Below are 21,727 nucleotides of genomic sequence, written 5' to 3' on the forward strand. Positions count from 1 at the left end.
TGCATGTGACCGACGTTCATCATTCATCCTCTTACTCACATAATTTATCACTCTCATTCACTCACCACTCAAAATGACTCATGCTTTTGTTTGAAGGGTTAGTTTGGTATTTGGGGAATTGTACACAAACATACTCGGAGTCTGACAAACTCAGACTCCTTTGTTTAAGCATGCCTGGGTCCGTTGATTGCAGTGTGTGTCTCCCCGGGTGCACCACTTTGGTGTGGAATGAAATATCTCAACAACTGCTGATTAAATTGACATGATTTTGTGCAGACATTCGGAGCCCAGAGGAGAAATCCTACTGACTTGGGTGATCCCCCTAACTTTTCTTTTAACACTGCCAGCAGGTCAAAATTTTAAATTTGATGAATAATTTGCCTTATGGTCAAATACCCACAAAACTATGACTTGGCATGTTAGCACACTTTAGTTTATTGTGTAAACAGGTGTACAGTTGGGGTAAATAAAGCTGCCTGAGCAAAGACATATAAACATTGTCAGGTTGTGATGATGTCAACATGCTGACGTTAGCATTTAGCTCATTTTAGCCTCACAGATTGATGGTGTGTATGTCAAGTTGAACTGGAAGATTCCTGTTACCCTATTATATTTTTTACACAAGCTAACTAACTAGTTAGGGTAAGTATTCAATCAACATCCACACAGCCTGATTGAAGATCACTAGTTAAAGTAGCAGTTGTTCCATGAGAAAGTACAGCAATGGATTCTAACTTAGTTAAAAAATTAATTGAAAAGGCCAAGAAGATTTCATCATAGGAAGATGTAGCCATCCATCACCAGAAGTTTGCAGTATTATTTGTGGCTGGTTTTGACAGGAGCTGCTACTTGATGCCATAGACATCCAGAAATCCATTTTGAACTGAGGTCACAGTTGCATAGACCTTCAGACTGAACATTAAAGGCTTTGCACACTGTGTCAGACTCACTGGAAGACAGGTTATTTGGAGAAACTGAACCTTTGACAAATTCATTGTTTGTACATTCATCTGGTCTTTTAAAAGCCCACCACCATTGCACTAAAAACTAAACAATACAATAAGCAAGGTAAGAGGGGCTGAATATGTAGATATATCTATCTCTTCTATAACTTCCGTTTTAATTTATACAAAATTTGACTTTGTCAGAATTGAATCATGTTATATTGCTTTCCCCTCGTTTCTCTGTAAATCTTTTTTTTCATTTTTGTCAAATTCCTCAATCCAAACTATCTCTTTATAACTTTGTAAATTTGTAAGTTCATCTGATTCTTTCTCTCACAAATTGTCTTGAAGCAAAACAAAGCTGTTTTCAACGTCAGTTCCTTTTTTAAAGTAATCTCTCCATTTCATCCACCCTGTCTGTCTCCTACTCCTCCCTCAAGCTTGTGGTTTGGATTTGAACATGGAGAAGGGTTTCCCCCCAAATCAAGAGGAGCCTCCTCCCTACCCCGGCTCGCCTCCTTACCCTTCCCTCTCTCCCCCTGTATCTCCCCCACTGCCTCCAAGCGTCCCCCACTATGCCGAGGCAGACATTGTGAGCCTGCAGGGTGTCAGCGGTAACAACACCTATGCCGTGCCCGCATTGGCCTCTTCGAGCCCAGGGGCAGACGCCACCCCGCTGCCAGAGCTGCCACGCCAGTTTCTAATCTTCAAGGAGAAACTGGGAGAGGGCCAGTTTGGGGAGGTGAGAAACTATCTGAAAAAAATGGTTTGTGTGTGTGGGTAGAAGGGTAATTGTGCTCTAACAATGTCCATATTTCTTTCGGTCAAAGGTGCACCTGTGTGAAATCGAGAACCCGCAGGACCTCCCTAACTTGGAGTTCCCCTTCAATGTGAGAAAAGGTCGCCCTCTTCTGGTCGCAGTGAAGATATTACGACCAGATGCTTCCAAAAACGCCAGGTCTGTGACCTCATACATATTATTATTATTATTATTATTATTATTATTATTATACCTACAAAAGATTACATAAGTATGAATATAAATGAATATAAAAATGCAGAAATACATAAATGTATATATAAATGTTAAAATACAGTAAGTAGTCTTTGTCATCACCAAATCGTATTTATTTTTAAAAATAGTGATTTTGGTATTTAGTTTGTCCGTCACTCAGTGGGCATGGTTCACAGTTTGGTTTTAATCAGTGTTATTTCAAATATAAAAGAATATTCAGTAGAACTGAATGATATTAGTTGAAAAATCCCCTCACAACCATGGGCTCTGCCAAGTTGTGACAGAAGTTAGCCTCCAACACAAGCTGCCATGAGCCTTCATATGCTGTGTGGCTACTGTTAGAAATCAGATCCCTGACATATCATCCATAAAATATTCTGCAGAAGTAGAGCAGAGATTTTTTTTCCCACCTGTTTCCAAGTCCAATAATTTCTCCTCCTTTACCCCTGGTTTGGTCCCTTAGAACCCTAGAAAAAATATCTGCGTTGTGGTTCTCTAGATGTTTGACCCCCTTCACCAGCTGCTTGTTTACTTTGGCTCTCAAGACATTTTGTGCTTGGCAGGTCGAATCGGCTTGTGTGAGTTTATGTGCTAGTTTCGGCTGTCCACAGGTTTTTATATGCAAGGTTAGAGAGAGCTGGAGCAACACAAACATACTGACCAGTAAAACAAATCACAGAGGTGGAAAGCCACATATAGCTGCAGACTAGGGTGTTGAGTCTTAGGTTAATAGGGTACCTCCTCACTTTATTCAGTGGTAATATAAAAAGTTATTTTATTTTTACATCAGCCCAAAGAAGGAACAGAGATTTACTGCGTCATTAACTCTTTGTTCTTTGCTTTGTCGCCCCCTAATACACCAGGCTCTTTTCTGTTCCTCAATCTCTCCGATGTGTCTGACTTTTCCTTTTACGATCTGGTAGGAACGACTTCCTGAAAGAGGTGAAGATCCTGTCTCGGCTGAAGGACCCAAACATCATCCAGCTGCTCGGAGTGTGTGTGAGCAGTGACCCGCTCTGTATGGTCACTGAGTACATGGAATGTGGAGACTTGAACCAGTATCTGTCCCAGCGGGTGCTTCTGGATAAATCGGGCCCTTCACACAACTCCCCGACCATCAGGTAACACAAATGGGTGCAACACACACTTGCACATTTACACGGATATAAATGCACACACAGTAATAGTTTGATTTATTTCATATTCTCTTTATCTGCCATCTTTTCCCACAGTTACCCGGCCCTCATCTCCATGGCCAGCCAGATTGCGTCGGGAATGAAGTTTCTCTCCTCCCTCAACTTTGTGCACCGAGATCTGGCCACGCGTAACTGTCTGGTCGGAGGCGAGAGGGGTGAAAGCGGGGAAGATCGGGGCGGCGAGCGTCACATCAAGATAGCCGACTTTGGCATGAGCAGGAATCTGTATGCAGGAGACTACTACAGGATCCAGGGTAGAGCTGTGCTGCCAATACGCTGGATGGCCTGGGAGTGTATACTCATGGTGAGTGGACAGGAACATGTGTGTCTGTGCATCAGGTGTTTATACTGATAATGATTGTTTTTATATTTATTTATATATATTTTATCCTTTGTGGTTGTGTGTTCCCAGGGTAAGTTCACCACAGCCAGTGACGTGTGGGCGTTCGGGGTCACTCTGTGGGAGATGCTGAGCGTTTGTCAGGAGCAGCCGTACTCCAACCTCACAGATGAACAAGTCATTGACAACGCTGGGGAGTTCTTCAGAGACCAGGGCAGACAGGTACGTCACACAGAAACACACACACACGGGGGGATTCGGAAGGGGCTGATGAGATTTTGTCAAATTTTACTGAGCTCAAATTGACAAAGGACAGTTAGCAGTCATGTGAATGTCTACTGATTCGCTGAAGACCTGAACTGTTTGCCCACAGTAAGGGGGGGCGAGAGCGTCAAAATTAGGAAACAAAAGCCCAATGAAGGTGTGGATAAGTTTAGTGCGGGCCCCCAAAAAATCATTATCTACAGTACCTAACATTGTACAGCAACAGGTGGATCTTGACGAGAGAGAGGTACAGACAGAGGAACAGACAGAGGAGCAGACAGTGACAGGGTGGGACAGAGTGAGAAGGATCGGCAGGAGAGTGTAGTGGAGACGGTGAGCATGGAGTAGCTTCATGAGTAACAGCAATTACAGTAATTTATGGCTGTCTTTCATTCTGTCAAAAACTTTTATGCTAGGTTTTTTTATTTTTTTCACTGTAGATACTTCAAGAAATACATCTCAGTTTAAATGATACATTGATAAGGATGCACAAAAAGGCTGCTTAATATACAACTGTAGCTCTACTGTGCTGAAATGTCTGCCTGCTCATGTATTAACCAACAGGGAAAAAACGTATTCATTCATGTCCTGTTTATTTCCAGCTTGGTATGATGGTAAACATTTATTTTATGGATCACTGTTATTATTATCTGTGGGTACTAGGTCTCCTATCTGATCTCCATCTCCACACATGGTTCTCCTCCCTCTGTCTCCCCTGCAGGTGTATCTGAGCAGACCGGCCGTGTGTCCTCAGGGTCTCTACGAGCTCATGTTGAGTTGCTGGAACAGAGACTGCAAGCTCCGCCCATCCTTCGCCCACATCCACTCCTTCCTCACCGAGGACGCCATGAACATGGTGTGAGGGGCGATTTGGAGAACGTGAAAGATGGGGCAAAGATGCATCCACGCTACAGTGGGAAAGGTGCCTGAATTGGTGTGGTGGAGGTGCTGCACAACCGAGGCAGACACGAGGGGAAAGTGGGTTGCCAGCTTTTATATTAAATAACTTTTTTTTTCAGGGGTGGGGGATGGGGCTGAGGCTCCGCTGGTTCGGTTTTATTTCCTCTTCAGACCCCAACCCCAAAAGCGAAACTAACCCCAGCTTTAGATAGGGAACAGTCCAAGTTACATTTCGGGTGTTGGTGGTGGGTGCAGTGTGCATAGGAAATATCTCTCTTCTCAGATACTTAAGGTACAAGTCAGGGTTTAATGTGACCGGTGATCAGATGCTGTACATTTCAAAGTGCTGGAAGCTGCTGGAGCTAAAAGGCAGGAAAAAAATTCCATACTATGGCCGAAGGAAGCAAGGCAATGAACAGCTATTAACTTTCACAACTCTTCTTCATTGAACATCTCCAATGTAACGTGTTTCTGTGGAAACTGCACACACAGGGATGGTCTTAGTATTTATAGTATGTATAGCCTACTTTACATGTCATTATCAGTTATATTAATTTTTTCCCAGTCACAAATACATCTGAGAGAAGATTTTAGCACTGACATGGTTGATGGTTAACTTGGCTGTGTCGAACCCAGACTACAATAGAACTTACCTTTCGTCAAACCTCAATCTCGGCCCCAGAACCTCAAATAAAGACCCACATCCACAGCCCCTGACTGATTCATTGTGGAATAGTGTGGAATTATGTGGACCAGACGTCAGCAGCCTCCTTCTGCCACCGATGCCCCATTGTAGTCAAAACATCAGAGAAGCATTTGAACCCCATCTTTAATCCACAGAAGAAGAAAAAGTCTGCCCCTGGTGCCAAAACAGACTTCTCAAATCAGAGGACAGATGCACAGGAGCAATGAGCTTCCTGCTGCTGATCGAGATGTGACGCACAAACTGGAACAGCCTTTGTAAGCAGAGAGACAATGCTGCGATCTGTTGATATATATATATCTGGCAGATAAATGTAAAATTCCACAATCAGCTGCACTTTAAATCCCCCCAGCCATGATGAAACTCTTCTCTGCGAGGGGGCCTGATATGATTCCTGTCGATATGGATTCTGATGCATCTTACCCGCAGTAATTTCATGGTGGTTGTCAGTGGAGATCAAAATGCATCACAGATGTATTTTGACAAACTTTTTTGAAATCCTCTCCCAAACAAGGCATGGCAAAACCATTAGATGTAAAATATTATTTTTAAATAAAAATGTAATGGCACCATCAGTTCATCTCATTTCAAAAGTATGAAAACTGTTCAGTGTTGAGTCATGTTTACTCATCAATTAGTCTTTTTTTTCGTTCATCCCAGATGCATTAGTGTATTTTGGAAACAGTTGTGGCGTTGCTCAAACAGGAAATGCTGCTACAGGCGGTGCTGACTTTAGTGTGAATGTGAACATCAACCCCTGCATCATCTCAAGTTCAGTACGTTAAGCTGACTGCGGTAGAATCAATGTATCTACCTGCCTGATTGTATCGTACTGTAAATTAGCCGAGATGATCAAGATCAGTAAACACTGTGCTTACTAATTGTGAATGGTCGTGCCATCAGTAATTTTTGATACACTGTAGTTCAACTAAACCCATATTATATATATATATATACAGATATATACAGATATATATATATATATATATATATATATATACTGTATGTACTTAGACACTCCTTGATGTCGGACTTCATCCTTTTTACTTTGAAGATGAACATTATAGTTTGTACATATTAGGAACAGAATTGTAATTTTCCTTTACTAATATATAGAAAGCTCTTTGTTATATTGGGGTCTTCTGTATCTCTGTAGAATGCTTGCTACCTTCGAAGCCATTTTAATTCATTGCGTTGTCTATTTTTGTAGATGTTTTAATAAAGTTAACCTTTTCAAGTAAACCAAGATGAGCTGAGATGATTTGTGTGTTTGAGAGATTAACCCTTCAGTATAAACTTAATGAAAGGTCACTTACCTTAATAAAGAGAACAGCTTTCTGTGATTTAACCATATTTTATTGTCTACAGTATCATTTGACTACATCTTTTAATATTTGACACTGGCGTACGACTTTCACACTATGTAATGACTTCTAAATATCAGTTCAATTTAAAAGATAAACATGCAAGAACACATTGTTAGGGAACGTAAAAGATTAGTATCAAGAGGCTAAAAAAGCAGTATAAAGCTGTCAATAGTGATGGCTAATGGCTTAGGGTTAGTCATCAGACGTAAGGACTTTTTCCCTGACAGAAGTGTTATAGGCGTTAGCAGAGAAGCCAACTTGACTTGGCTGTTGAGGAGTTTAAACCAGGCACTTGAGGCTAACAAAAATGCATAAGGCTTGGTAGCTGGAAAACTTTGGACAGTTAGAAAGGCATCTGACAGAAAAGAGAGAAAAAATAGCCCCAAAGCTCCCAATCCGAGGTACATGGCTGTCGTTCAAAACCTCCCTCAGCTACAACACCTCAAATCAACCAGAATCCGCAATACTTAGCATCACAGTGTAATAGAAAAATCACTACAACAACTAAATCATAATATCTCCTATATGTCATTTCAAACCGCAGGCAGCAAAGCACATCAAAGCAGCATGCTGGTAAGTTGGTTATGGTCCGTTACACGTCAGCAAAGACAAAAGTCTAAAATTGTTTTCTATTTTCCACTTACATACTTTCATTGCTTTTCACAGGAAACCTCAATATCTTGTTTCCATCAACCGCTTCCCTTCATGTGAACATAAAAAAAATTAAAAATCCTTCCACTTGCAGCACAACTGATTTTTAAAGTAAAGTAGTCAATTACAACAAAGATACCAATGTAGAACCACCCCAGCATCTAAATGATAAACACAAAGCTAAACTGTGATAAGTAAATAGCATAAAGCTACACTGACAGTAATATGACCGTTCATAACAATGAGGTTTTGCTGGGATTTTTAAAAAATGCATTAAGTGAATAAAGGCACGGAGAAAACATTTTTCACGTAAAAAAGTTTTTAAAAAAAGAACAAGAGTTTAATGACTCCGTCCCTGTGAAGGGATAGTGAGGCTGATTGTAAAAGTAGAAGTTAAAAAAAAACGTGGATACTGAAGGTCAAGTACTACAGGACAAAGACGGGAGTTTCTATCTGGACTATCACTGACTAAAGCAAACAAAGCAGCTTCATCGAGAATCGAATCCCGGGTAGCTGTTTTTGCTGTCGGCCACGGCAGAACACAACAGCTCGGATTAGGGACAGATCTCAGATAAAAGAAGATCCAGAAACAAAAAAGAGACACTGGTGAAAGACATGCATGGACACAGACGATCAGATGGGACTGCGGCGCTGGCGGAGTCGTTCCAGTGGTAATGGGCACAGGGAGGAGACGAGGACCGCCTCGTCCGAATATTGGTGAAACCTTCCCAGATTTAAATCTCTCTCCTCTTAATGCAAGCGGGCGGCCTGGATTCCAACCTGTGAAATCAAACGAAAGGAAACCTTGAGATCACACCCGCCCGCACCAGTCGTCCAGACTCCTGGAGTTACCTCTCATCGGTCTCGAGCACAAATGACTCCAGCGTACCTGGGAGATGTTGACCCCGGTGAGTTTCTCGACAGCCATCGGCAGCCTGGTCATGATATCGAGCACCTCCCCGGCCAGTTTGGCGGCGCCCACCTCTGAGCCACCGCTGGACACCATGGTGATCTTCTGAGCCTGCGACAGCGGCCTGCTGATCTCCTCCGCAATCTGTAGGACAAACAGAAAGGCTTAAGTCAACACGCTACAGAGGACATTCATTCATTCATTGTAAGAAATTTAAAGGTTAAAGTTAAAAAATTGGAATTTTTTAAAATTAGATTTCCCAAAAAAATTTGACTACATAAAAATAAAATCTGCTCCTCCTTTGAACTAAAAAATAAATCAAGATATTAGGAATTAAAGTACTTAATTAAAGGAAGAGAATATTTTGTATTGCTTCAAGATCAAATGAAGCCACACACAAGCACATTATTTTTTTTAATTCTGTAAAATGAATAGAGACAAATGAGCTTACTGTTGATTAAGGACCTAAAACTAGTTGAGATTAAATGAAACAACTAGAGAGGCTGCTATAATGTAGGTCTCTGCAATGATGACAAGTCCACCAGAAAGAAACGCGACAAAGCTAGCAACACAAAGCAAAATAATTGTGATAATCACTTAGTATTTAATCGTACAGCTCTAACATTATTCATCCATCATCCCTTCATCCACCCATGACAGTGTAACTGACCAGCGGCAGCTTCTCCAGCAGCATGTCCACCATGGCTCCTTCTTCATACTGTTTGAAGGCCTCGGCCTTCTTGGTCATCTGCTCCGCCTCGGCACGACCCTTAGCCTCGATGGCGAAAGCCTCTGCATCGCCCTTTATCTACATGCGCACGGATTTATTTGTAAACAAGGGTTAATAGCTGAAATATGATTAGTTAGATTTCAGATTTTTTTTTCCTCACAAAGAGGAATGATAAAAAAAGTGACATTGGGCGAGAGGCGGGGTACATCCTGGACAGGTCGCCAGCCTATTGCAGGGCCAGATACAGAGACAAACAACCATTCACTCTCACATTCACACCTACGGTCAATTTAGAGTCTCCAATTAACCTAACCCCATTTTGCATGTCTTTGGACTGTGGGAGGAAGCCGGAGAACCCGGAGAGAACCCACGCATACACGGGGAGAACATGCAAACTCCACACAGAAAGGTTCTGGTTGGTTTGAACCGGGATTCGAACCCAGAACCTTCTTGCTGTGAGGAGAAAGCACTAACCGCTACACCACCGTGCAGCCCAAAAGGAGAAAATCATGTGATTTGGGCGGCTGTGGCTGTGGAAGTAGAGTCGTTCGTCCACCAACCCGAAGGTTGGCGGTTCGATCCTACCTCCCGCCAGTATACATGCTGTTGTGTCCTTGGGCAAGACACTTAACCCTAACTTGCCTCTGACGGCTCTTCCGACAGTGCATGAATGAGTATGAATGTGACAGAAAAATGCGTGGTAAATAGCAGCGCTGTATGAATGTGTGTGAATGGGTGAATGTGACTTTCCTGTAAAGCGCTTTGAGTGGTCTATATGACTAGAAAAGCGCTATATAAATACAGTCCATTTACCATGTGAGAGAAATGTGGAAGAACTCACTTTGATGGACTCGGCCTCGGCTTCGGCCTCCATAATGAGCTTCAGGCTGCAGGAGAGAGGAGAGACTGAGCTTCTCTTCTGTGACTCTCTTCAGAACCACAGGGGAGTATGATGTACAGTACGATGAACAGTACGATGCTCCGGTACTCACCGCTGGGCCTCTGCCAGCTTCTCCAGACGGTACTTCTCTGCTTCTGCGGGCTTCTTCACTTTGGCCTCCAGCTCCCTCTCCTTGCGGATGATCTCCTGAACCTGCAGAGTAATCTGCTGAGTACGCTCTACCACCTGAACCTGCATGGTCTCCTCCTCGATGCGCTGCTTTGTCTTGGCCACCTGAGGAGGAGCAGTGGAGGAAAAACAAAAAATTCAGATGCCAAATTAGAAGGGACAAGAGCTCAAAACCAACGCACCCAGAATCAGGTCACAAACGGACGACCGTACCTGAAGCTGATAGGCCATTTCTGACTCTGCCTTCTTGGTGTTGACCTCATAATCATAGGCTGCCTTCTTCAGCTCGTAGTCTCTCTGGGATTTTGCCATCTCAATTTCATTTTTGTACTGAGCAGACACCTTCTCTTGCATGGCATGGGCCTCCTGCAAATCAACAGAGGCACGGTAAAAAATTAAGATATTTAGAGATTCAGATTATTATGAGCAAACAGGGAGAATGACAGGAAAAGAACAAAATAAAATTGTTGGTTTTTTTACCCTGATGACAGCATCACGTTTGTACTGGGCCTCTCCCATCCTTGCATCCTTCTGCACCTGGGCTGTTCTGGCTTTACCCAGAGAATGAAGGTAGTCCTGCAAGAGGAAGAGACAGACAGATGGGGGAGCAGTGACAGTCAACTCTAATGAAAACAATGATAAAGGAAAGTAGATGCATTAGACAAACATGAACAACAGATGGTGTGGTTACCACTAAAGCACTTAAGGACTGGGCTTGCTCCATCACTAATGCAGAGTCAGGATCAATATCAATCGCCTAAATGCTTTACTGTAATAAGAGGAAAACATCCCAGACTAAAAGCTGTCATGTAAAAAAGATGTGTGGTTTACAGTGACACTGAAGATTCCTGCTGCTCAAGTAATTGGCGTTTGGTTTGGTGCTTTAATTGTGAGATTCTTGTCATTAGTATTCGCAGACACAGAACCCTCAACCCACACAGACATGAAGTACCTGATCATCATGAACATCTTTGAGCGTGTAGCTGACAACGCCGATTCCCATGTTGACCAGGTCAGAGGAGGCCACCTTGAAGACCTGCTCAGAGAACTTCTTGCGGTCCTGGTAGATCTCCTGCACACAGAGACATATAGGCATGTAAATATTGTATTACGCATATTACAAACACAGTGCCTCTCAACTTTATTTTATGGATATTTGCAAATAAGTCAGTACACCAACCTCCACAGTCAAATGGGCAATGATGGCTCTCTGGTGTCCCTCCAGTGTTTCTAGTGCAATGTTGGAGATCTCTGCCTCCGACTTCCCCATAAACATTTGGCAGGCGGTGGCCAACATCTCCTTGTTCTGGCCCTGGATCTTCACCTGTATAGAGACGGGAAAAGAAAAGTTTGGTGGTGGCAACGTTGGACTCAGAGAGTTGATCTGTCTACGTGAAATATTTTCAATCTGCAGTCGTTTTTATTTCATTTAGCAGAGGCTCAGTGTGATTCAGTCCCCATCTTCTTACCTGTGCAATGCCAGTGACAGAGATGGGGACACCATGGCGGGTGTAGACCTTGTCACTCTTCACGTTCAGAGTCAGGGTGTTGAGTGTGATCCTGGGGGGGAATGGCATAAAATAAAATGATTAATTAAAATACATTAAGTGTTAAAACCATTTACATTGAGCATCACAGCTGCTACAAACCCATTAAGTCACATTTTACAGGATTCAACAGAGTGCTTTTCAAAACAGACACAGGAAGTGGAGTCACAAGGTGAAACAATGGCAAAAAGGTGAAGAAGAAGTTTCTTTCCTATCATCATTTCAGAGCATTGTTTTTCAATTTGAGAACATCATTTCTTTACTTTGCATTCCGAATTCGTGATGCTCTCACTCGAAACTCTGCCCCCTCTCTGAAGCAAAGCAGGGGAGCAATCGCTATCTGAGAGATTTTGGAAGGGCAGGTTTTAAGTAAACGCATTACACAAATCTGGATGGGAAATGAAAAAATAATGCGCTCAAAATGAAAGACCATGCTCGTGAATAAAGATAGGAGAGATACTCCACTCAGTCATAGCTCAAGGCAAGAGGGGGAGAGCGGGGACGACAAGAAGAGAAGCAAGAGAATGGTAAATTTAGCTTTAGAGTATATGAATTACATTTTTAATACTTATTGATATAATTATCAATTACTAATTACTAATAAATATATAAATTTATCTAGGTATCAATAATCAATTAATTATCAATATCAAATAATAAATTGATTATTGATACCCTGCAGAAACAGAATCCATAGATTGGAAACAGAGAGCAAGAACAAAAAAGGCAGAGGAGGAAATGAAATCAGCAGTCCTGTAACTGACTGTTCTATCAACATGTGTTTCCCTTGTTTGTTGACAATACATCTATGTGGTGATGCAATGCAGCATCACTACATAGATGTGGTGATCCTGCAGATGTGATGATGCTGCACCACATAGATGTGTGTATATGCTGCAGATGTGGGAAACAAAGACAGAAGAGAGGATCACCTCTGGATCTGCTGAATACACGGCAAGACAAACACTCGACCTCCAGCGATCATGAGAGGAGGGGAGCGACCAAAGCCTGGGAGGAAGAGAGAGAGAGGGGGCGGGCACATAACATAAACATTACACTTCCATTCAGTAGTCACACATTGCTAGTTGGTTGTGTGGAGGACATAGTTCAACTCGCAACCCTGTATCACAACAATGTGAGTGAGGCTTTTCATTCATAACAGTGTGGACATGACACATTACAGCCAGGTGGAACATTCCCAGCTTGCTCTGAGATGACAAGTAAGTGTTGCAAATCTTTTGAGAAGACACGATGACTGACTCAATCTCATGACACAAGTACACAAATCTAGTCTCCTTTTACTACATGGTCATAGTGCCACATGGTAGTGTCAAGAAATATCTCCTTTAGTTTCTAACAACAATAGAGATTTGTATTATCCAACAGGGAATATGCCTGTTTTCTAAACCTCCTCCTGTAATTATTGACAGAGAAATGACCACACGACCGTGAGATGGAGGCAAGAAGAGGCATTGAGCAAATACTGTATCTTACCGGACACCACCATGGCTTCATTGGGTCCACACGTGTAGAACATCTTGATCCCTGATTTGGATTTCTGATCTTCTGTATATATATGTGTGTAAAAATCCAAAACAAGAAGAAGAAAGAGAGAATGAGAGAAGATCCCGATAAAGTCTCTGTTTACGTCTGTGTGTGTCTTGGATCACTGCATCGACGGGCCTTGTGTGATAGGATTCCCATCGACGATCATCAAGAACTGGAATGAACATTCAAACTGCGCAAGACGTGACAGTTACTCACTGATCGACAAGCACTTGGTAAACAAGAAGGACACAAACAACGTACATGTAGCAAGTAAAATGAAACACAGTAGCCTGCAGACCACTGTGACAACGCAGAATTATACTATCAGAGTCCAGCAGTGAGCTTTGAGTCACAACATGTCTGTGTCAATCATCTGTTAAAGCCTATTTTCCGCCGTGAGCCTGAACGCCCCCCGTCCCCTCCGAGCAGCCTCGACGCAGGTCTGTCGGGAGAAGAAGGTTAAAAACCTGACGAGCAAACGCGCTGCGGAACAACTAGAGCTGCGAGAACACCTCGGTGCTCCGACAACGACACCAGACGCGCGGTTTATTCCATGTCACACGTGACAGCGGTCGGCGGAGAACGCTTCGCTCGCATGCTAAGCGTTAGCTAGCTGGCTAGCTGTTAAAAGGCAGCGGGCTTGATAACGCCAGGACGCTTGTTGGGGGAAACGAGCCTTGTCCCGTGACACAACGGCTCCACTGCGGCTCGACGGTGGAAGAAACGGAACACGCCACGTCCACTGTGTGACTTACCGGTGTCCGGACACTGTTCAAAACGCCTTGATAGAGTAAATCACGAGAGGTTTTCCGTTGATACGGTCGAGCGGAGAGCAGCTGGGAGGAATGAGAAAAATGTCTGTTCGGAGTCGGACAGGGAAGCTCCCGCTGTCTACGCCCATCCTCACTACGACCACGACGTCCCTCTGTCGACATCTAGTGGTCGATGGTGAAAACTACACCAGTCTAATGCAGATCTACCTATCTATCTATCTATCTATCTATTTATTTATCTATCTATCTATCTATCTATCTGTCTATCCCTCTATCTATCTATCTATCTATCTATCTATCTATATATATATATATATATATATATATATGTATATATATATATATATATATATATACATATATATATATATATATATATCCCTATATCTATCTATCTATCTGTCTATCCCTATATCTATCTATATATCTATCTATCTGTCTATCTATCTGTCTATCTATCTATCTATCTATCTATCTATCTATCTATCTATCCCTATATCCCTATATCTATCTATCTATCTGTCTATCTATCTATCTATCTATCTATCTATCTATCTATCTATCTATCTATCTATCTATCTATCTATCTATCTATCTATCCCTATATCTATCTATCTATCTGTCTATCCCTCTATCTACCTCACTGTCTATCTATCTATCTAATAAGCAATCCAATCAATTACTTTTGTAAAGGTAATACAATCTTATTTGTATTCAGTGCTACACATTTGATAATGACATTAGGTTGGTATAACCTACATCAGTACTTCAGAAGCACTTTTGACTTATTTATACAGTAAACAGTGAGGCATTTTGATCTATATGGTTAGTCCCAGGAGTCCCAGGGGCCCAGGATAAATGGGAAGGATATTAAGAAGGTGGGGGGGGGACTATGTTCTTCTGAAATATGACAAGCAGCACCAACAAGCCCCTAATTGGGTTGAATCTATAAAAATGTGATGTATGAAATAGGTTTGTCTTCATAAAAATGATCTGGAAAACATTCCTCTCTGAAATGTAGTGGAGTAGAAGTAAAAACTAGCATTTAATGGAAATGCTTAAGTATAAGTTCCTCAAACCTGTACTTATGTAGTGTAGCTACTTTCCATTACTAACAATGACTATATGGTAACTTACATGTAAATTAATTCAGTCGGAAGCTACAAAGTCTGTAGACCTGCCTGACCCAGTACTATTACATAATAACTTCAACTGCTTACTTTTACAATGATGAATGAATGTTTGATTTTAAAGACAGACAGAAAACAAATGTACGGTTTTGAAACCATACATTGCTGAGATGAGCAACACATATTTGAACATGCATTCTCTTACTAATGTTTTTTCCACCTCTATTAATAAAAATAAACTGTAATTATAGTGATAGTTCATGACTTTTCTAAATCCGACGAGATCATTTCATAAAAATACAAATCCTCCTGCAGCAGAAGTTAGTTCATGGTCTATAAGTTGCTGTTTAAACCCTAATCTGATCGTTTTTACAGACATGGATGGTTTTGGATTTGCTCGCGTTTTCCTCACTGCCTGATGGGAGCTGTGAACAGTTGGCTGGTCACTCAGGTGTCAGCCATCAACCCAAGACTTTTTACCACGGATTTCCCTTCCTCTTTTCTACCCTGGTCGAGGACGGATGACATTGTTTCCCAAGGCCTGGTCCATCACTTTAGAAGGCCTAGTAAGCAGTCATCTGACTGGTATCAGCAGGTTGTTTGGGCTGACCACAGAGTGTGGTTAATTCAGCACTGACTGCAAACATATAATATATCACTCCAGACATTTTGACCAAGCAGCTGTGGTGCAAAGAATTTCATCATTTTCTTTCACGTCCAGTTTTTAGCTTCCACCGCTGCACTTAAAAGCCTTAAAGGAAAACAGCACATATTGCTGGATGCAACCAGAACCCAGGCTAGCACGATTCCTAGTCCACTGATCTCACAGTCGGACAAAGGGACATTAAGGAATCAATTAGATAGATCATGTAGATAGAACAACAAAAAGTCTGATAACAGCTACTAACTGGACTTTGTGGTGACATGTCCAATGTATTACCCCAGTTATAACCAAACAAGACTAAAGGATCCTGGTCCTCTGGGTCAGGGTTAGGCCTAAGCCCATGGGCTTTAGCTGACTGAGCCCATCTTCAAAATGTTGTTTCTGCCATCTGTCCTCTCTACAGGGGTAGTTACAGTACTGGAGATTGATGTAGAAATTCTGATTTATAGAAGTAGAAGTGTTACTTTCTGTTTTTTGGCTGGACACCAGAATACAGACACAGACTGAAGTAAAGGTCGGTAACAGGTTCTTAATGTGAATTAAAGCTCTCTCCTCTCCTATCTGAAACAGAAAAAAACCCAGTAATACATCCATGTGGGTGGTGCTGGACACCAGCTGCTGAAATTCTGAACAGTCTTTCCCATCTGACTTCCAGTCCCTGGTGTGCAGCTGGGCCCCTCCTCCTCCTCCTCCTCCTCCCGGCTCTGGGGTTAGGGTTAGTCCTCTATTGGCTGAGTCCTCTCTCAGCCAATCCCCGTGCACAGCAGCTGTGTCTTGGGTCTGGCCACGCCTCCTCCCCCGGCCACTGCCCCGTTCTGGAAACGCTCCAGCGGTATAAATGCATTGTCCCGCACATACACACACCAGTTTGCGGTGTGCGTGTGTTTGTGTGTCCCCCGTGTCCACGAAGTAACGGTCCTGTGAAACTTTCGCATTCATAATGAGGGAAATCGTGCACATCCAAGCCGGCCAGTGCGGTAACCAGATTGGTGCCAAGGTAAGAAAATGAAAAATCTTTAGAATTGATAAGTTCCTTTACAATATCATGATTTCCTACCACTGTCACACCCCCGCTCTCACTTTAGATTCTCATTAGACTTAATACACATTTTACGTCTTAATGTGGCTGATTCTTTTACATGTATTAACACAAAGGAGTCATCGTTTCTCTCTGTGCATGAATACAAAAAAAATTCATTCATATTACACCTTAATTGTGCATTTAAATAAATCACTGATCAAATCTTCGTTTTGAATAGTAAAAACGCATTATAGGAGATTATTTCTGCGCTTTTCTGTCTGAATCTGAACTGCGGTAGTTGGTGGGTGTGTGTTTGTGTGTGGAGCAGCATTGAAATAATTGTATACCGGGGCTCTTTTGTCTCAATGGGGTTTTTTGTTCACACATAACCGGGGTTGTCTGCATCTCAACACTGTATTCAGCTGACCCCAAGACTAGATCTGTGAAAAAAGAGACAGAGAACAAAAAGGAAGAAAAAATAGGGTCCATCTTCCCCAGTCAGAGCCCTTCAGCCAGTGCACTCGTCTGGTTTCTTTGTCTTGTACAGGCAGATTTGACTTGTGTGTGGGAGCTGAGATAGTAGGCCTAGTTATTTCCCCCCCTTAATGGCTGATGGATCTGTAGCCCATATTGATTAGATTTCATTTCTTCGGGCCTTGAGTGCAAGCTGCTGCTTCAGCTGCTGAGAAGACAGGGGGCTGTGGGAAGGGTGTGGCATGGATAAGAAAGAAATTCTCCTCTTTAAAATAAGGAACATGTAATGGGAGACTCTATCAGTGCCATTAATTAAAGGCACTCACTTTCTTTCTTTTGTTAATTTATACTTGTGATGCATTTGACATAATATTTTACCCAATATTTTACTCCCACAGTCTTTCTTCATCACCCACCCAATCTAACAGCCTGGCGACCCATTATTATCTCTGTCTCTATCATCTCCCTTTGTTTCAAAGCAGATCATTTGCTGCAGACAGCATATGTTTATGTAGGACCACCCGTGCCCTGGTATTCAAATATAGTTTGGAGACCCCCCATGAACAATGGCCCATATTTTACAAGATACATCATTATGGTGCTGATGCGCTGCTGACAAGGATGTTAATGTCCTGTAAAGCGGGGCCTGTCTTTGTAATCAATATCCGTCCTCTCCTAACCAAATTAGGGGTAGGGTGGGGGCGGAACGGAGGAAACAGCTGATGCACAGTGGATGAAGTCACTGGGTTCTCAACTGGCTCAATGTACAAATGGTGCCAATGTCTTGGTAGAAAAAATGCATACAAACACAACAATAGCAATAACTTTTTAGCAGTTGCACAACAGAATACCAACTTCAGCAAACAATGTAGCCTGTATGTATCATGGAATATCACTTGTGTTTTATGTTTGTCCATTGTGGTGTTACTGGTGTCCTGGCAGTGAGGATCCCCATTTCTTTCCATTCTCCCAGGACTCATTGAATCAGATGTCCAGTGGATATGATTGACAGCACTGCTGAAGAGGTGCATTTTGGTGAATTAGGTCAGGGTGTGACATCAATTTCCTGCTTATTGTCCTTATTCTTTCTCTTTGATTATTTCAGTCTTCACTGAAAGCTATCTATCTAATTTCTGTCAAATGTTTATTTTTTTGACTTTTTGTTCTTCTTTGACATCCTGATCTACCGCATCCCCATATTAAGGTCACCTGGTCATTTTTAGTTTTATATGGTCCTATTCAAATGTCTTGATACTTAGTTCACAACTGACTCCCGATCTCTTAAGTACTGAGCGGCAATACAGCCTGCTTATCCAGATTACTCTAAATCCTCCTACCACTTCTGTTAGCAGAAAATCACAGGCTGTATTACCCCCCCAAAAATGTCTATGTTGGAAGATTTAAAAAATATGTGCATGCAAATGGATGACTGTGTATGCAACAGCATACAGCAACAGATCTGCGTGGGGTCTTTAAAGAGGGAACAAGGCATGAATACAGATTTGAAGAGAATGAGCCTCTTCAGTGTAACACAACTGTCTGAAAATAGAGTTTATGTTCAGTTTAGTCATCTGAAGCTCCTCTGTGTGTGCTCTCTCCTTTGCATTTGACATTTGAAAGAAGTGCATTCTGTTAAGTCGCCGGCTATGGAAATGTTAACAGCTGAGATGTATGAAATGAGTTTAGATATGGTTTGGTGAAAGGGGAAAACAATCCTCTCATTTTCATCAGGGTCCAAAAATGCAACCCACTGCTGTTTTTGTCGTTGAAAGTCCCCAGTCCCATAAACCGCATTGCTAATGGAGAGATGCAAACTGTTTTTGTGAGTAACTGCCATGTGATACCTTCCATTTTCTGTTTGCAGTTCTGGGAAGTGATCAGCGATGAGCATGGCATCGATCCCACTGGGACTTACCACGGAGACAGTGACCTGCAGCTCGACAGGATCAGTGTTTACTATAATGAGGCAACAGGTTAACTTTCTTCCTATCAAGTGATTAATACATAAATGGTTTATTGTACGCACATATTTTCAGCTTTTGCCATTTCGTTCTGAAGTCGAACAGATGTACTATTCTCATGTCTCCTGTCATGCATTAGTTTTCACACATTTACAAGCCAGTGTAACATCAAAGAGTGTGGTTTCCTGCATTATTGAGCTGGTATGTTTTACCCCCCCCCCCCCCCCCCCCCCCCCCCCCTGTTGTCTCCTGTTTCTTTCTCGCGGAGGAGGTAAATATGTGCCTCGAGCAATTCTGGTGGACTTGGAGCCTGGAACCATGGACTCTGTGAGGTCTGGACCCTTTGGGCAGATCTTCAGACCTGACAACTTTGTTTTTGGTGGGTGGAATAAAGGCGCTTGTGTTACTGAATGACTGCAGTCTTTTAGGAGCTGAGGAAGAGAATGGCTCACCTGTATCACTGCATCCCCTCCAGGTCAGAGTGGTGCTGGAAACAACTGGGCCAAGGGTCACTACACAGAGGGAGCTGAATTGGTGGACTCGGTCCTGGATGTGGTCCGCAAAGAGTCAGAAAGCTGTGACTGCCTGCAGGGCTTCCAGCTCACACACTCTCTCGGTGGTGGAACTGGATCTGGTATGGGAACCCTGCTCATCAGCAAGATCCGTGAGGAGTACCCCGACCGTATCATGAACACCTTCAGTGTGGTGCCTTCCCCCAAGGTAACATACCCTTGTGACGGAGCATGATCATTTTTGGTTTTTAATTTTAGTTCCTCTTGCCTCTTTTCTACAATCATGAGACTGAAGGAGACTTGCATGTTTTCTGTCCTCAGGTGTCTGACACAGTGGTTGAGCCTTACAATGCCACCCTGTCAGTCCACCAGCTTGTAGAGAACACAGACGAAACCTACTGCATTGACAACGAAGCTCTGTACGACATCTGCTTCCGCACTCTCAAACTGACCACACCCACCTATGGAGACCTTAACCACCTTGTGTCCGCTACCATGAGTGGGGTCACCACCTGCTTGCGCTTCCCTGGTCAGCTCAACGCTGATCTCCGCAAACTGGCCGTCAACATGGTGCCTTTCCCTCGTTTACACTTCTTCATGCCTGGCTTCGCCCCACTGACCAGCAGGGGCAGCCAGCAGTACCGTGCCCTTACAGTTCCCGAGCTCACACAGCAGGTGTTTGATGCCAAGAATATGATGGCCGCATGCGACCCACGTCATGGCCGCTATCTGACCGTTGCCGCTGTGTTCCGTGGCCGAATGTCCATGAAGGAGGTTGACGAGCAGATGCTTAACGTGCAGAACAAGAACAGCAGTTACTTTGTCGAATGGATCCCCAACAATGTAAAGACCGCTGTCTGTGACATTCCACCACGTGGCCTCAAGATGGCTGTCACCTTCATTGGTAACAGCACAGCCATCCAGGAGCTGTTCAAGCGCATCTCCGAGCAGTTCACAGCCATGTTCCGTCGCAAGGCCTTCTTGCACTGGTACACAGGTGAAGGTATGGATGAAATGGAGTTCACTGAAGCAGAGAGCAACATGAATGATCTGGTGTCTGAGTACCAGCAGTACCAGGATGCCACTGCTGAGGAAGAGGGTGAATTTGAGGAGGAGGCTGAAGATGATGCTTAAAGATAAAGATTGAAGGTCACGACATCACTGCGGATATTAAAAATAGTCAAAAATGAACAACCTTGACAGTAATCAAGGACCAATGTAGTGTTAAGAGCATTGCTAGAATCCAACTTCAGCCTTCATTAGCTATCCCTTGTCATTCCGTGCTAATAAAGTTGTGAAATGAAAACTTGTTTCCCTCAGTGTTTTCCTAATTTATTTCCCTCAATTTCTCAATGCAGTATGTCAGAAATAGTTACTAAATATTACTGGCATTTTCAAGGTGTAATATCTAGAGGTGTTTTATTCTCCACTGCTCTTTTCTGCGCCAAGCCACATTCCCATAACTATCCCGCTGTTATGGGGATAACAGCAGGATAGTTAGTCCGAGGAACATCGGCTCACTGCACCTTGGAATTTGTATTAATGTAAATATACAACTCAAGAAAGAAGCAGGGTGTTTGTTTATAAAGTTTCATGCAAACATCTGGTTTGCCATTCAGATTTCTTTGGAGCAATAGCTCACATAGAAATGTTATACATTTCCCCATGTTATCCCATGATATTATCACCAATCACTAAATAACTTGTCATGCAACAGTATGCAGTTGTGGTAAGAGACATGACCCCATATAAGCTACCGGTAAATAAAGGGCAGAATAGTTCATCTGTAATGTACACAGGTGCAATTTCCCCAGGGAATGGAAGCTCAGATATCAGGCTGTGTTGTCATTTGATTCAACAGATTCTCAGTAATATGTAACACATAAACACAAAACTGAAATAGTTATTATCCTGAACTTCCTCTTGACAAAAGGTCCCTTTACAAAACAGGTCGGATGATTGGGCAACACTTGCCTAAAGGCCCACATCAAGCTACACTAAATTGTGC

At 42.7% G+C, this 21,727-nt stretch overlaps 3 protein-coding genes across 12 annotated transcripts in view; 2 read left to right on the plus strand and 1 right to left on the minus strand.

Annotated features, from left to right (window-relative positions):
- The window catches only part of ddr1 (discoidin domain receptor tyrosine kinase 1), a 37,632-nt gene extending 31,024 nt beyond the window's left edge, over positions 1 to 6,608 (plus strand). For 3 of the 4 annotated variants that reach the window (XM_035641302.2, XM_035641286.2, XM_035641313.2), the window contains 6 exons: positions 1,385 to 1,686; positions 1,775 to 1,902; positions 2,883 to 3,080; positions 3,192 to 3,459; positions 3,568 to 3,717; positions 4,481 to 6,608. In XM_035641302.2, the coding sequence (XP_035497195.1) occupies positions 1,385 to 1,686; positions 1,775 to 1,902; positions 2,883 to 3,080; positions 3,192 to 3,459; positions 3,568 to 3,717; positions 4,481 to 4,621 (1,187 nt within the window). In that variant the 3' untranslated portion in view covers positions 4,622 to 6,608. Of the gene's footprint in view, positions 1 to 1,384; positions 1,687 to 1,774; positions 1,903 to 2,882; positions 3,081 to 3,191; positions 3,460 to 3,567; positions 3,718 to 3,979; positions 4,093 to 4,480 lie in introns of all 4 variants that reach the window. The other variant, XM_035641293.2, reaches the window with a different exon arrangement.
- Positions 6,609 to 6,700: 92 nt separating this feature from the next.
- On the minus strand, positions 6,701 to 14,097 carry flot1b (flotillin 1b). 2 transcript variants are annotated; one of them, XM_035642327.2, is made up of 13 exons: positions 13,940 to 14,097; positions 13,131 to 13,202; positions 12,569 to 12,644; positions 11,559 to 11,649; positions 11,270 to 11,413; positions 11,042 to 11,161; positions 10,570 to 10,665; positions 10,303 to 10,455; positions 10,013 to 10,194; positions 9,862 to 9,907; positions 8,961 to 9,098; positions 8,270 to 8,434; positions 6,701 to 8,160 (listed from the first exon to the last, which is right to left on the minus strand). In XM_035642327.2, the coding sequence occupies exons 2-13, from the start codon at positions 13,171 to 13,173 to the stop codon at positions 8,131 to 8,133; spliced, it is 1,284 nt and encodes a 427-aa protein (XP_035498220.1). In that variant the 5' UTR covers positions 13,174 to 13,202; positions 13,940 to 14,097; the 3' UTR covers positions 6,701 to 8,130. The 2 variants fall into 2 exon arrangements, with proteins under 2 accessions (XP_035498220.1, XP_035498231.1); XM_035642338.2 differs by having other exon boundaries at positions 13,131 to 13,199; positions 13,940 to 14,083.
- A 1,976-nt stretch (positions 14,098 to 16,073) lies between these two features.
- tubb5 (tubulin, beta 5) lies at positions 16,074 to 21,025 on the plus strand. Of its 6 annotated transcripts, none has more exons than XM_047332558.1 (6): positions 16,074 to 16,748; positions 18,220 to 18,271; positions 19,111 to 19,219; positions 19,479 to 19,586; positions 19,683 to 19,927; positions 20,041 to 21,025. In XM_047332558.1, exons 2-6 carry the CDS (start codon positions 18,248 to 18,250, stop codon positions 20,851 to 20,853), a joined length of 1,299 nt encoding a protein of 432 aa, XP_047188514.1. In that variant the 5' UTR covers positions 16,074 to 16,748; positions 18,220 to 18,247; the 3' UTR covers positions 20,854 to 21,025. The 6 variants fall into 6 exon arrangements, with proteins under 6 accessions (XP_047188514.1, XP_047188454.1, XP_047188437.1 ...); XM_047332498.1 differs by having other exon boundaries at positions 16,088 to 16,748; positions 19,476 to 19,586; XM_047332566.1 differs by having other exon boundaries at positions 16,733 to 16,748; positions 18,220 to 18,290; positions 19,476 to 19,586.
- The last annotated feature ends 702 nt before the right edge of the window (positions 21,026 to 21,727 follow it).

This window comes from Scophthalmus maximus, chromosome 1 (assembly GCF_022379125.1).
Source record: "Scophthalmus maximus strain ysfricsl-2021 chromosome 1, ASM2237912v1, whole genome shotgun sequence".
In the NCBI taxonomy this organism is placed as follows: Eukaryota; Metazoa; Chordata; class Actinopteri; order Pleuronectiformes; family Scophthalmidae; genus Scophthalmus; species Scophthalmus maximus.

Bases quoted from the DNA above. Each gene is read 5' to 3' on its own strand.
- tubb5 (XM_047332454.1), top strand. From the start codon at position 16,692: ATGAGGGAAATCGTGCACATCCAAGCCGGCCAGTGCGGTAACCAGATT. The intron at 19,587-19,682 runs GTGGGTGGAATA...CATCCCCTCCAG, and splicing joins ACCTGACAACTTTGTTTTTG to GTCAGAGTGGTGCTGGAAAC. The intron at 19,928-20,040 runs GTAACATACCCT...TTCTGTCCTCAG, and splicing joins GTGTGGTGCCTTCCCCCAAG to GTGTCTGACACAGTGGTTGA.
- flot1b (XM_035642327.2), bottom strand. From the start codon at position 13,173: ATGTTCTACACGTGTGGACCCAATGAAGCCATGGTGGTGTCCG. The intron at 10,456-10,569 runs GTAAAAAAACCA...GTTGATTTGCAG, and splicing joins AACGTGATGCTGTCATCAGG to GAGGCCCATGCCATGCAAGA. The intron at 9,908-10,012 runs GTGAGTACCGGA...TCTCTCCTGCAG, and splicing joins AAGCTGGCAGAGGCCCAGCG to CCTGAAGCTCATTATGGAGG.